The sequence below is a fragment of the Eptatretus burgeri genome, chromosome 6 (genome assembly GCF_056783735.1).
Source record: "Eptatretus burgeri isolate ZD-2024b chromosome 6, Ebu_testis_v1, whole genome shotgun sequence".
NCBI lineage: Eukaryota > Metazoa > Chordata > Myxini > Myxiniformes > Myxinidae > Eptatretus > Eptatretus burgeri.
Window position 1 is genome coordinate 63,724,277 of NC_140966.1, and position 13,866 is coordinate 63,738,142.

Sequence of the window (13,866 nt, forward strand, 5' to 3'; positions counted from 1 at the left end):
GATGATGTGGGAGATATCTTTGTTAAAATCAGTGGAGGAAATATACACCATGTCTGATATTATTTGGGTCTTTCATGTCTCCGACGATGCCTTTATCTTCCGGCATGCATCATTCCCCATGACAAAAACCGGAAACAAAAAATAAACGGAAGCAAAAGGTCATAGCCAACAACACGGATTCCAAATTGCCATGGTATTGTGTTGTTGTTGCTGTTGTTTCCTATTCTCTCATGTGCACGCGTTAAGTAATATTCACAAGATAGAAATAAAACCCAATTGTGTTTATACACCGCACAGCGTTTAAAAAAAAAAACCGGAAGCAAAAGGGTCATAGCCAACGACACGGATTCGAAATCGTCAGGGGTATTGTGTTGTTGTTGTTGTTTCCTATTCTCTCATGTGCACGCGTTAAATATGAAGCTCACTGTATTCGCTAATAAATAATGTTTTCTTTGGAACCGCTTAATCAATCGACATGAAACTTTACATTTATGATTTAGTCGTGATTGATGATTCATGTTTTAAATTTCAACTTGATCGGACACATGGTCTGGCAGCCAGAATATTTAATTTTTTGATGCGTTTTGTTTTTTGTTGAATAAGGCTCACTTGGCTGTGCCTGGATGGGTTTGAGGGTAGAGGAGGAGTGCAGCTGAAATGCAAATTCTATCCAGGTTCCTCCTGATGACTTCATCTTTGCTTTTTTCTTGTTTGGGTTCCTTCTGATTACTCCAATGCAGGACTGTACCTATTTGGTCTTCCATCTGATTTGAATTGAATTTATTTTGATCCCATTCGAAATTCAATTGAATAATTAATAAAAACAATGTCATGGGTCATGGTCAGGTGTCCAATCAAAGCGGGACGTCTTGATCCCCGGTCATCACTGCCAGCAGTTATAAAGTGGCAGTTATAATTATGCCTCTTATTAATTACCGAACACACAAACACCATGCAAAATACACCACACAAAACTACATAAACACCACACAAAAGCAGTCCCAGAGAGGGTCTGCAATCTTTGATTACTCTTTTTTTTTTTGTAATCTTGCAGGATTTGAAATTATAGCAATAGACTGGACGTAATCTCGCGTGATATAAAAATGCCTGCCCCCGGAGAGGAGTGGTCCCCTTCCCCATTAAAAAAAATACTACCATGTCATCCCCATCTTCTACTCCAAATGATCCCTCTTTCCTTCCTCTCCCTCACCTATTTTTGTTTCATACCTCCACTTTTTTCCCTTTCCTCTTCTTCCTGTGTTTCATTCAGATTTTTCATCCTCATGTGGCTTCCCCTCTCTTTGATCTCACTCTCACTTCTATTCTGTTGTTGGTGTTTCCCCCTCTCCATTTTGTTCTCTTCTCTTCTGCTCTCTGTCTTTCATGAGCCTACGTCTGGTGTTGGCTTTGTGGTTAGGGTGGCTGGCTTGGGGTCCTAGGGTCCTGAGTTTGAGCCCTCGTTGACTGCTGAATTAACACCAGGTGGGGTTGACTCAACCTGTTATCCTTCTGAGGTTGGCGAAATGAGTACCAGTGTACTGGTCAGGGTGTGTGCCCCGGTTAGAACAGGTACATCGTTTCCCTGCGTGTCGTAAGAGGTGACTAAAGGGTTGGCAGGAAGAAGGGCATCCGGCCATAAAACATTCCCTCAAAAAGGGAACCATAATTGTCATGGGGCCCGCAAGGCTAACCCCCGCTCTCACAGGGAAATGGTGTGTGTGTGTGTGTGTGTGTGTGTGTGTGTGTGTGTGTGTGTGTGTGTGTGTGTGTGTGTGTGTGTGTGTGTGTGTGTGTGTGTGTCTTCCATGAGCTTCAATTATGTATACAAAAAAAAAGGTCTGAGATGCTTCTGTAGAAATGTCAAAAGTAGTTTTGAAACCCCTCCTTTTAATTATTTTTTATTTTTTATTTGCAAAAATGTCTTCCGCCTTGTCAATACCTTCCATATGAGGCATGTGGGGTCGTATGTGTTATGCTGTGGAATGGTCTTTGAAAAACCATGAAAATTTCTTAACCTGTATAAAAAAGTTCCTCCACCCCTATCGCCAAAGGCTGACCGAGGGGGAAAACAAGCTCAAATGAGCTAAGATCCTCATCCTCTTAATAATGACGGCATAAAAACGAATATGACGTCATTGTGATGTATCAGGTTTGCAATAAATTATAATCTGTGCTTATGCCCGGCTTGATTCCCACAAACAAAATTCAAACAGCTTGCCTAGTTTCGGAGATAATGGTATAGGCGAAATTATACGTCAACTTTTTTTCTAGGAAGAATTTCCAAAATCGGAGATGGTTACTGCCTGCGCATGGGCTTTCTGCATAATATACAGTACATGGCAAGTTTCATGAAGATCCGATGAAAACTCTGAGTTGTGAAACAAAAAATAGGAATGACGTCATAAAAATTGATATGACATCATAGTGATGTATCATATGTGCGGTAATTACCTTAGCATTCTACGAAAGGTTATGTATTGGTCGCTGTGTATTTATTTATTTATTTATTTATTTATTTGTGTGTGTGTGTTTGTTTGTTATTCGCATAACTCAGAAAGTATTAAACCAAATCGCTTGAAATTTGGTGGGATGATGGGTTATTATCCAAGGAACATTTGATTAGATTTTGGGAGCGATCGGGTCAAAGGTCAAGGTCACGGAAAGGTCAAATTCGTATTTTTACCATAGCGCGGTCAATTTTGATCTAATTGGCATGCAACCGATGCCAAAATGTTCAGAATTCATTGCCCAATCTTGTGATGGGCGACATGACACAATTACGTCATTACCCTTGTTAGCGGTTGGGGGTCAAAGGTCAGTGGGGTCACGACCTTTCAAAATATGCGTTTTTTTTGTCATAACACGGTCAAATCAAAACCGATTTGCATGAAACCAACACCAAAATGTTCACTGTTCTGTTCCCCCCACTCTCATGCCAAGAACAAAAAAGTAGCGGAGGCGAAGGTATGCGCTCTACCGAATGCCCATTCTAGTTCATCTCTGCTAATGCCCTGTTCGATTCCCGCAAACAGAATTCAAAAAGCTTGCCTAGTTTCGGAGATAATTTTTTAGGTGATTTCCATTAGCAGAGATATTTTGATGTCATAACTTTTTTTTCTTGGAGGAATTTTCAAAATCTGAGATGGTGACTGTCTGCGCTGGGTATTTTTACATAAATATGCCAAGTTTCAGGAAGTTTCGATGAAAACTGAAGGCTGTGAAACAAAAAAGTCCACAAGAAGAAGATGAAGAACAACAACGTGAGTAAGACTTTGAGATCCTCCATGAGGATCTAAAAATAGTCACGATGTCATTTCTTGAACCAAGACTCTTCGAAGGAGGTATTGTTGTGGGCTGGGGTTCGGTGGCGATAAATGACCACTAGGTGGAGCAGTGGAGTCGTCTCCCACCGAACACCCGGAATTTAGTTCGTGACTCTCGGACAACTCCGAAAGGTCACGGGTCCCTTAGCAGACCGTGATCACCCATATTTTGACGGCGTGGGGTAGGGTTAATTGCCTAATTTCAGTATACCTAAGCACCCACGTCGTCCAACTAACGGGGAAAACCACACCCTCGACCGACTTTGTCCGAACCGGGTCGCTATCACCGACTCAGATCCGGCGTAACAGAGCGGAAGATACCAAAGCCGCGCCGGACCAAATGAACAATTTATGGCACAAACGGCCTTACTAATTCTCAAACCTGCACCATGCTAGGCCAATGGAGGAAAACACAGAAAACGAGCTGGTACATTTAACAGGGGTTTACTTATAACAATAATCGGGGAGGGGGACACACAGAGCAGAGTTATCCGAATAAAAGGGGAGGAAATGTACAATGAGCAAAAGCACTTAACAATCCTACTAAAAGACGGGGCCCACGGACACGCACACACACACAAAAGAAATGGACCCGTGGGTCTTTAGTCGGTAAAGCTGGGCCAGGGTACCTATCCCGCCTCGTGCGGTCACACCGACCCGAACCACCACGGTAGGACTCGAACCCACAACCCACGACCCTGGCTGCTCGGTCACCAGACTTGCCCTCCAAAGGACCGCAGACCGCTCCAACCATGACCACGACCGTCTGCAGAGCCCTCGTCGACAACCACTCAGCCACGACGACAGACCGCTCGGCAATCGCCACGATCTCTCTGCCGAACCCTGGTCCTGACAACCACTGTACTCTTTTTGAGGTGGGAGGGTTTCTTTCCTCGCCACTCGCCTCCTGATTGGACGAGGGGTTGTCGGACAACTCGTCATCCTCCCGATTGGCTGGGGCATGCGTGTGGTGCTCGTCATTCGTTGGAGGAAACGTCCATGCCCTGCCTTGGGGCGGAGCCTCGATCTGAGGTGATGGAGGCTCCACCCACGCCTTCAGCCAAAAACACGTGGGCAATGGTGACCGGGTCGAGTGCAGGACGGTGGCATTGTCGTTTGTTGTTGTTGTTGTTGTTGTTGTTGTAAAATATGTAGTAAACCTGACTAAAAAAGAACTCGTAGCGCACACACGAAATTCCCATTAGACATAGGGGATGGATTCTAACTATAAACACGTACTTATCGAAATAACTGAATTACGGGGACTCTGGCTGTTTGTGTGCACAAGGTTTCCAAATCCATAACAGTATTACACGTGTGTCTTTGTCGAATGGTTTTCCGAGTTTAACACACCCACACACACACACACGCACACACGCACACACACACCTGTATATCTTGTATAAGGAAACATGTGAACTACCTAATTGGTGAATTTGTTTCTCATGCAGAAGCTGCTGATCATGTCTAAGGGATTTATATCTGTGACATGACCACTGACCGAGGGCTAGACATTTTTGCAAAATATTAATTTGATTAATTATTTATAATCCTCTGCATGGATTGCACAATCAGGACGTTGCACCCTAATTTATTAACACAAAAATAAAAAAATCAGTTTTTTAAATGAAGGATAGCACAAAACACAATGCACATATAAGTTTGCAACAAAGGAAATCGCAAACACGAAAGAACTCCAAATTAAATATAACGGCCAGAAAACCCAAAGGAATGGCCAAATAAAATTGCTCATTGTTACTTTCAAATAAATTAACCCTTAGGCTGGAAGGCGAGACAGACAAATACAGATGTAGAAAGGGGAAAAGGGATGATAGATCTTTCAATCAATTTGGGAAGCAAAACCCCTTCATTGTTGTGGGATCCTGTACAAAGCTGCGTGGAGGCAGTATGTATGCTCAGGAGATTGCTTACCATACAAACACCATACTTAAGTCTAAATAAGCAGCCAAAAACCATTAAAGAAGTATCTACTGTACATATAATACTGTCTGTTTGATTTACTTTTTATCTTGCCAAAACGAAGTTTTTGCAAGATATGTTAGCTTGTATGGTTTTTTTTATTTTTTTTATTTTTGTTTGTCTGTAATCACGTATCGATCACTCTGCAGAGCACAGTTATCATTGGAAATTTTTGTAACTTCGCATATCAGAGGCCTATAGAGGTCCCTTTCAGCGCATAAAATTGTCAAGGTCAAGGTCAAAGGTCAAGGTCACTGTCGCAAATCAGGGGAGTCGACGAAACCCTTATTTTTTGAGTAATTTTGATCAGATCGTCCTCAAACTTCATGGGAATGTAGTTCATGGTCTGGTGCTCAGCTGATTAATTTTTGGTGGCGATCGGCCTTGACCTTCATGGTTAGTGCTGGAGGTCGAAAGTTTTTGACTCCAAGGTCAAATTTTGAAATCTTAGGTACCATATCGTGTAATACTTCAAATTGAACATCTCAATGAGTGCTTTCTAGATATGTCAAGCTTGAGACATTATGACGTCATTTGGTGACGTTATGAGGCAAACGCATATTTTTCATGGTTACTCTGTAGAACGATTCTCATCGGAATCTCTCGTAGGCAAATATTCCTCAAGGAGTCGCTCCTGGTGGATAGCAGCTCTGTTCACCTCAGTGTGACCTTTAAGAAGTCACACATGGTCACCTTTTGGCAAGATACGGGTCACCCTGCGGGTGACATTGGTTTTTATTTGTTTGTTTGTTCCTTATATTTCCAAACCCTTGAAGCAACTTCTCTGAAATTTTATCACACACAGAACGTCGTCACCGCAAAAACTTTCAATTCTTTCACCCGTTATTATTTTGATTTTTTTTGTATTGTCCAGGCTCATGGAGGAGCCAGAATGCAGAACAGATCAGGGTATAACAGAATGAAACTAGAACGGGGGCACTCAATAGAGCGCATACCTTCGCCAACGCTACATTTTGCCCCCCCCCCACCCCCCAGAAACCGTTGATTGTGAGGGTATTTAATCCCATACCACATCTGCCATCTCATATGTGTTATGATGGCTTAAAAACATTAAATTTCCTGTGTCATATCGTATATCACAAGATTTGGCATTGAATTCACAACATTTTGGCATTGGTTGCATGCAAATTGGATAAAATTCTACCGCACTTTGGCAAGATGACGATTTTGACCTTTTCATGACCTCGACCTTGACCTTTCTGTCCTGTCCCGTCGGCACGGAGATCTACACATTTAAGCAGTTGGTCTCTTGTATTTGTCCCTTTCAAGTATTTGCTACTTTTCAGACAGAATATGCAGACAGGGTCATACACAGTAGATGCAAATGGAGCCGCTGATTCTCTCCTATGAAAGATCTTTGGCTAAGCAGTGGCGTCAGGTGGATCCTCTGTATTCTTGCTCTCATTTATGTCATCCAATCTCTCTCTTTTTAATGAAACGATTTCGACACTGGTTATGATAAAACACCTCTGGAACGCGACCAGATTCAGCTTTCGCAGCAATCATGAGAATATGATGATTACCCCTAATTTCAGGAGCTTGAACAAGTCTTGTCCACGAGTCTCAGCCCTTTGGTGAACTGAGTTCAGGGTTACGATCATTGCAATCAAAAATACAAGACTTGCACAACTTTTTCCTCTGTACTTCAATGTTCCCCTGGTCAGCACCAACTTGTCTTTCAGCAGGAACACCCTGTTCATCCTCATCCATCATGAAGTAGGGTTCGCTCAAATGCACTTCACGACCCTGAAAAACCAAAGGAAGCATCGTCGTAGGGATGTAATTTTAAAAGCATCTTATTGATTTTATATCAAATGTAATGTTAACCCTTTAGGAACCGTATCACCTTAACCCGCGCACGCATGCATCATTCCATATCACCGAAGCCCACCCTCATATTTAGGTGCCCCTCTGGGACAAACGAAGAATGACACCCACTCCTCCCCCCCCCCCCCCCATTTTTTTGCAAAACTTCACAAACCTTCATCTGGTGAGTTTGCTATCTTATACAATGGTGTTTCCAACTATTCCACCAGGTTCCTTGCCAATACAAGCAACAGGGGCCTCAAAATTGAATTTAATTGATTTTGGTCATAGTCCAAGTAAGGAGGGGTTAATTTCCATTATCTGCACAATTTTGGTAAATTTTCTACTTTAACCCTATGGAGAAAGGCCTAAGGAACAAAAATAATAACACTTGTAGTACATCATCTTCAACTTTTTATATCTCATTCGAGGAAAAACCTAACCATGGTCAAAAATGTCAGAATCTGTGAAAAACCTGTAAAAAGCTCAATTATGTGTTGTGCCTAAAGGGTTAAAAGATGCATGCTGAGAAGAATCATCATAATCTTGTGGCATATTGATATCAAATTCCTGAATTAACATCCTGCAATCTGCAAGATTTAGACTGGAGACTGAGAAATGTACATTGTAGTACATGTACAATGTACATGGGATGTGTTCTTGACCTTGGAAGTAGGCCCTAATCTCAACTGCGTTGACATTTCTACATCTATTTCACCAGGTTAACTCACTTACCTTGACTACATCCTCCGAATAATGCCAGCAATCATTGCTTTCATGTCTTGCACAACAGAAATGATTTAATCATTGCTTTACATTACAATGACAGGTGTCAAAAGTCAAAATGTCAAGTGGTTTCTTTTGCTAATGAGCTAGAAAACAAAAGTACCAATTAATTCATTTAGAAACCTGTAGATGGAGTTTGCAACAAAAGCAAAAACAAAAAAACCACCTGACAAACTGGTCCTACTAGCAAATTATACCTGTATTTTGAGCAATGACCTATGATGACCTGCGACACATGCTGTATGCAAAAGTGACCTCTGGTGACCTTGGTAATGACCTAATTTGCATAAAACATTGTTTGTGCAACAGAAGCCACAATCAGCAAAATAAAAGGTATATTGGATCATAATTCCATATATTAGTGGAGTTATTGCATTTTTCATTTTCCCCACCTCAAATCGTACATTTTTTTTCCTCTTTTGAAATTTATGTCTGCAATTATTCCATGTCCTATCTCTGTTGATAGGTATAACCTCATTTTGTTTTCTTTAAATGGTTTTGAGCTCCTTTAGCTATAATAAGACTAATTTTGAATCAGGAAATACCATTTTTGGATGTTTTTATGGTGATTTCTTAAATGGGTATCCAGATTTTAGGCACCCGCCAAAAGTAATGACCTTTTGACCTCTGGTGACCTTGAGAATGACCTAATTTGCATAAAAATAATTATAATAAATAAAACTTTTGATTAGCAAAAATATGAGTGGTCATTTGTTTAATTATTCCTTCTACTTATTGAGATATTGCATTTTTTATTTCCTCTACCCCAAAATTTTATCCTCAAATTCGAACGCACATGCCAACATTCAAAGGCCGATTTTTTTTTTACAATTAAACCGTGGATCCAGCCTTGGCTTATGGGATTTTCTGAAACTATAGAACATGTACTTTCAGAAAATCATAGTGGCCTTTACTCCCCCCAGGTGATACCAATCCATGAAATTTTGGGGTCTTGCTCATGGACGAGATGGAGCACTGCTCTCCCCTCTGGGCTGGTGCTCCTGCCTCACACCTTTCTCGGTTTCACGCTGTGGAAACTAAAGTATTTTGGATCATTGGTATCTCCCGTGATGAGGCTGGTCTTTGGGCCTCTCACTTTCTCACTGCAGGCAGGTCGGTGGTTTTTCTGTCTTCCACTGCCTCCTCTCTGGTCTCGCCCCCCACCCCCCCCCCCCTGTTCTGTCTGCGATTTGTTCCCACCATATTTCCGCAGGGTGCTCAAGGTCCGCCAACAACCTCCTTCTGGTAAAACTACCAAAATCACGAATCACTGCTCACCTTCACGCTTTCATTCCTCTTTTTTTTCCCCACCTTTGTAATAAACTCCCACACTCTGTTCAATCCCATTATTCCCTCCATGCCTTCAAAACAGCTGTTCACCACCTCTTATTGTCTCTCATCCAAATCCTCGATCTTTTCCACCCCCGTTAATCCACCCCAAACCCTCCTTCAAATTCCCTGCTTTCCTTCCTGAAAGTCCCTGTAATGTCCATCTTGTGTACCCCATGTTTCCCGCCCCATCCCTCTCCCTTCCACAGATCTCCTAATGTCTCTGTTCCTCACTGTTTTGTCCTTCCCGTCTTGTTGCATGCCCCCCCCCCCTTGCTGTGTGTTGTGTGTTAGCTCTCATACGAGCCTTGAAAAGGTATCCAAAAAAACAAAAAACTCCCTAGATCCAGGATCACTGCTCACCTCCCCTCATTTGTTCCTCTTTTTTTTCCAACCTGTGAAACCAATTTCCACATTCTCTTCAATTTAATTCTTCCCTCCAGGTCTTCAAGACGGCTGTTCCCCACCATCTCAGATCGTCCCCACTCCAAATCCATGATCTATTACACCCTCATAAACCTCCCACCTCCTTCCCAATCCCTCCTTTCAAATCTTCACTTTTCCTCCTTGAGTCTCCTGTATCTTCAACTCTGTTGCCCCTCCTCTCTGTTTTTCCTTTTGTCCTGATCCATTCAGTGTACTTGTACTAGTTCTTCCAGGAGCCTCAATGATGTACACCCACACACACACACACACACACACACACACACACACACACACACACACACACACACACACACACACACACACACACACACACACACACACACACACACACACACACACACACACACACACACACACACACACACACACACACACACACACACACACACACACACACACACACACACACACACACAAATCCATTACAGTATATGTGACCAAAGTCGAATGATGAAGTCCCCAGAGGCTTTATGTTTTTGGATTGTCTATCTGCCTGTCTGACTGTCCGTCCGTGATAGGCTTTCGTTTCCGCGATAACTTAAGAACGGCTCAAGGGATGCAAGTCAAACTTGGTCCAAGTTTATGTCATGATTCATCGATGAAATGATTAGATTATGGGGGTCAAAGGTCAGATATCCCATTTGGTGAAAATCCTGTTACCGAGCTAACTTGTGAACCAGTGAAGGCATTTTGACCAAACTTGATGTACGTATACATTATGATGCAAAGATGAACCGATTAGATTTTGGCATCAAGAGGTCAAAGGTCAGAAGTCACGTCAGGTGACCACGTGATACTTGAGAACAGCTTGAAGGGCTTTAAATCAGACTTGGGATAAGTATGTATAATGATGTAATAATGTTTGCGGACACATGTCGAGACGTCGAAGAATGCCGTTCTAGTTGTTGTCTTTGGTTAATTTGGGTTGCGTGCTGACAACTGGATCGATAACGTGCACCAACTTCTGCCGGCAGGTGGGATATCCGGCTTAACGTCTATCAGGGAGACTGCGCAAACACACGGATGCATCTCGCTGCCTGCAAATCACCAACCCGACAGTTTATAGTCAGGAATGGAACCCAGACTATTGAAGCTGTTAAAATGTAGTTGCTAATTCCAGCACAAAAGTGGACAAGAGCAAGCAGAGATTGCAGGAGACCCTCGCCAAGACTTGTTTTTTTTGTGGTTTTCCAGTACATACTTTATCGACGTACTGACATTCTAACCGTCCCTGCTTTGGAGGACTCAATTGAATAAAGATGACGTGTAATACGAGCTGCCTCCATGTGTTCAGGGCCGACTTTAGCCTACTCTGTGCAGACACAAATTGACCAAAATGTCAATGGTAACCAGCGGTCGACATAGGTGGCACAACCAACGAGAAGAAAAACAATTTAGTTGTCCGCCATGAAGCATTACAAGGACGTTTCAGGTTTTAACCCCCCATGTCGGAGCAAAACGGTTACCTTTGACAGCACGCGAAGGTGAGTTTGTCACCTGTGCACCATCCTGTGGGACAGGTGCGTCTCTCGAAATACACAATTTGATTCCGTTTGAACTCTTCGCAGCTTTTGTTTTTTTTCGTCTGCAGCTTGTGCCTTCTTGGCTGCATCATTCTCTGGGGGGCGCAGCTGTGCCTCTGATGCAGTGCCCCCCCCCTGTTACCAGTCCGCTGGTACTCGTTTTGCCGACCTCGGAAGGAGGTTAATTCAACGAACCCGACACAAAGGGGGCTCCAATTCAAGACCTTAGGATCTCAAGACAGCCAGCTTAAACCGTTAAGCCAACACCAGACCGACTCTTATCAGCTGTTGTTTACCTGCACCGATGCTCGATCAGTACAGTGAATAACAGTCCACGGAGGATGAATAATTAATTAATTGATTGATTAATTAATTATTCACGACCAGCTCGGACCCTACAAATGCAATAATTGAGAAAAGGGTTTCAGAAAAGTGTTATCTCGGAATTATTTTTGCGCAAAACACAGGACAACTTGTTTGTCTTGGTGTGAACAAACATCGACCAGGCGTGACGGACCACGTGACACCTTTTGAGTTTGGGGGGCGGGGGGGGGGAGGATGCACATGACGGGCCACGTGACCCATTTGGGACGGGTGAATGGTTTTTCAGTGTGGATCATTCTGACCGATCCGAGAACCCTGGCAAACAACCCAAACCCAAACCCTTGCCATTTGGATCGTGTCCTCATTTAACATTTCGCAGACACAGCAGTTCCACTTCAACCAGTCGGTTCCGGAGAAATGTTGAGGAAATCCATGATTCTGCTCACGCATGTTCTTATTAAACAGCCAATTCACTGAAAAAAAAAGAAAAAAAAAGGGAGATTGCTGATAATGACGACGATATACGGTCATTGGTGACAGGTTGAGGGCGAAGGGCTGAAGGAAGCAAAATCGCTTCACTCTGAGGAAACACAAACGGACATTTTCATGCACAACTCTCAGGACGTCGAACAGCGCGCACCTCGGAAACGACATTGTCCCCTGGAATGGCGCCGGTGTATTCATTAATCGGTACTAAATGGAGAGGCGTGGGAAATGACGTGCACATTGTGCTCTCAAGCACACCCTCCCTATCCCCCCGAAACGTTACCACAGTCTCTGGGAGGGAAGGGTCGGCCCGGCTGACATTGGCATCACCACACCGGGCGGAGATGATCCGAGCGGGGCGGGAGGAGGACGGTCGCTTTTAGACGAACTGAGGACGAGGACGCGGGGACACACCGGCGGCAGGTATCGGCAATGGAGAAAGAACGCACTGCGGGAAAAGGTCCTCCGGGTGGGCCTGAGGCGGCGATGTCCGAGCTGTCCTGCCTTGTCCGCGCGCAGATCCGGAGCAGCAGTTGGTGGGACAGATACGGGGCCGATTGGCTCGGTCTTTGCACTGGCCTGGCTCTCCTGCTGCCTGGTACCTTCAAACACGCCATGCGCAACATGATTATGATGTCACATACGACTTTACTAGTCACCATTTGCTCTCTTTATAAGTATGATTATATATTGGAAAGGTGTGTGTGTGTGTGTGTGTGTGTGTGTGTGTGTGTGTGTGTGTGTGTGTGTGTGTGTGTGTGTGTGTGTGTGTGTGTGTGTGTGTGTATGTGTGTGTGTAAATTAGATAAAACGTTAAAATGTGTTTATACCTACCATGGGAAATTTATGATTCCTGCTTGCAAAGGAAGACTTTTTCAGAGGAGGCATTTGCGAGACTTTAAAGCTGCAAATTCATTTTTGACATCTTCAAGGTCGAGCTGTCGCAGTATTCACTTTAAATTGCTGAGGAGGTGCAATGCAGTGAGCTGTTCATATGGCATTGAAGCATATAATAATAATAATGATAACTTTTTGTTTACATTCTTGAGGAGGAGTTAGAACAGAGAATGCATCGGCACGTACCTGAACAAAAAGAACAACAGAAATAGACGGGAGCATAACTCGGTGGAGCACATACCTCTGCAAGGCTGAACAGTTTACTTTGTCGCCGACTGATAGGCCAAAATATGGACTTGGATCTGAACTTAAATCGAATCGGCTTGTTCTTGTCACCTAACCAACTCATCCACCAAGTTTCGTCCGAATCCGTCCTCAACTTTTTCAGATATCTTATCAGACCGATCATTCAATGGTGAAGAATCACTTCCAAAATTCTTGTCTCTGGATTCGGATCGTCACCAAAATCCACAAAAAATCGATTCCAGTCACGGTGTCCTCTCTTACAATGGCCCGTCCAGATGATTAAAGAGCTCAAAGGAATTATTTCCCAATACACAATCTTAATGAGTCATCAATACACAAATGTCATCAATACACAAAGTCATCAATCAATCAATACACACAATCAATACACAAATGAGTACCAGTATACTGGGCCGGTGTATACCCCGGTTAAAATAGGTGTACCATATCCCTGTGTCGTAAGAGGCGACCAGGGTTGCGTCAGGAAGGGCATCCGGCGTAAAACATGTGCCAAATCACTATGCGGATCATACGGATGATCCGCTGTGGCGACCCCGAACGGGAGCAGCCGAAAGAAGAAGAAGAAGAAGACACAATCTTAATGAGTTTTAATCAACCTGATTACGATTGGCTGGCTCCACATGTTAACAACCGCCCTGGACATTAACACCTTGTTCACTCGGAGTTAAATCAAGCAC

The 13,866-nt window shown here is 43.4% G+C and overlaps 2 protein-coding genes across 5 annotated transcripts in view; both read left to right on the forward strand.

Annotated features, from left to right (window-relative positions):
* MOSMO (modulator of smoothened) overlaps positions 1-13,866 on the forward strand; it is a 79,810-nt gene that overhangs the window by 18,634 nt on the left and 47,310 nt on the right. Inside the window, exon 4 of one of the 4 annotated variants that reach the window (XM_085885385.1) lies at positions 8,840-10,024. The exons of the other annotated variants lie outside the window; for them this stretch is intronic. The gene's annotated coding sequence lies outside the window, so the exon portion shown is untranslated. Of the gene's footprint in view, positions 1-8,839; positions 10,025-13,866 lie in introns of those variants that run through there. 4 annotated transcript variants of the gene reach the window in all.
* The window catches only part of FADS6 (fatty acid desaturase 6), a 97,345-nt gene continuing 95,760 nt past the window's right edge, over positions 12,282-13,866 (forward strand). Inside the window, exon 1 of the mRNA XM_085885382.1 lies at positions 12,282-12,623. Coding sequence (XP_085741508.1) covers positions 12,458-12,623 — 166 coding nt within the window. The 5' untranslated portion in view covers positions 12,282-12,457. The remainder of the gene's footprint in view (positions 12,624-13,866) is intronic.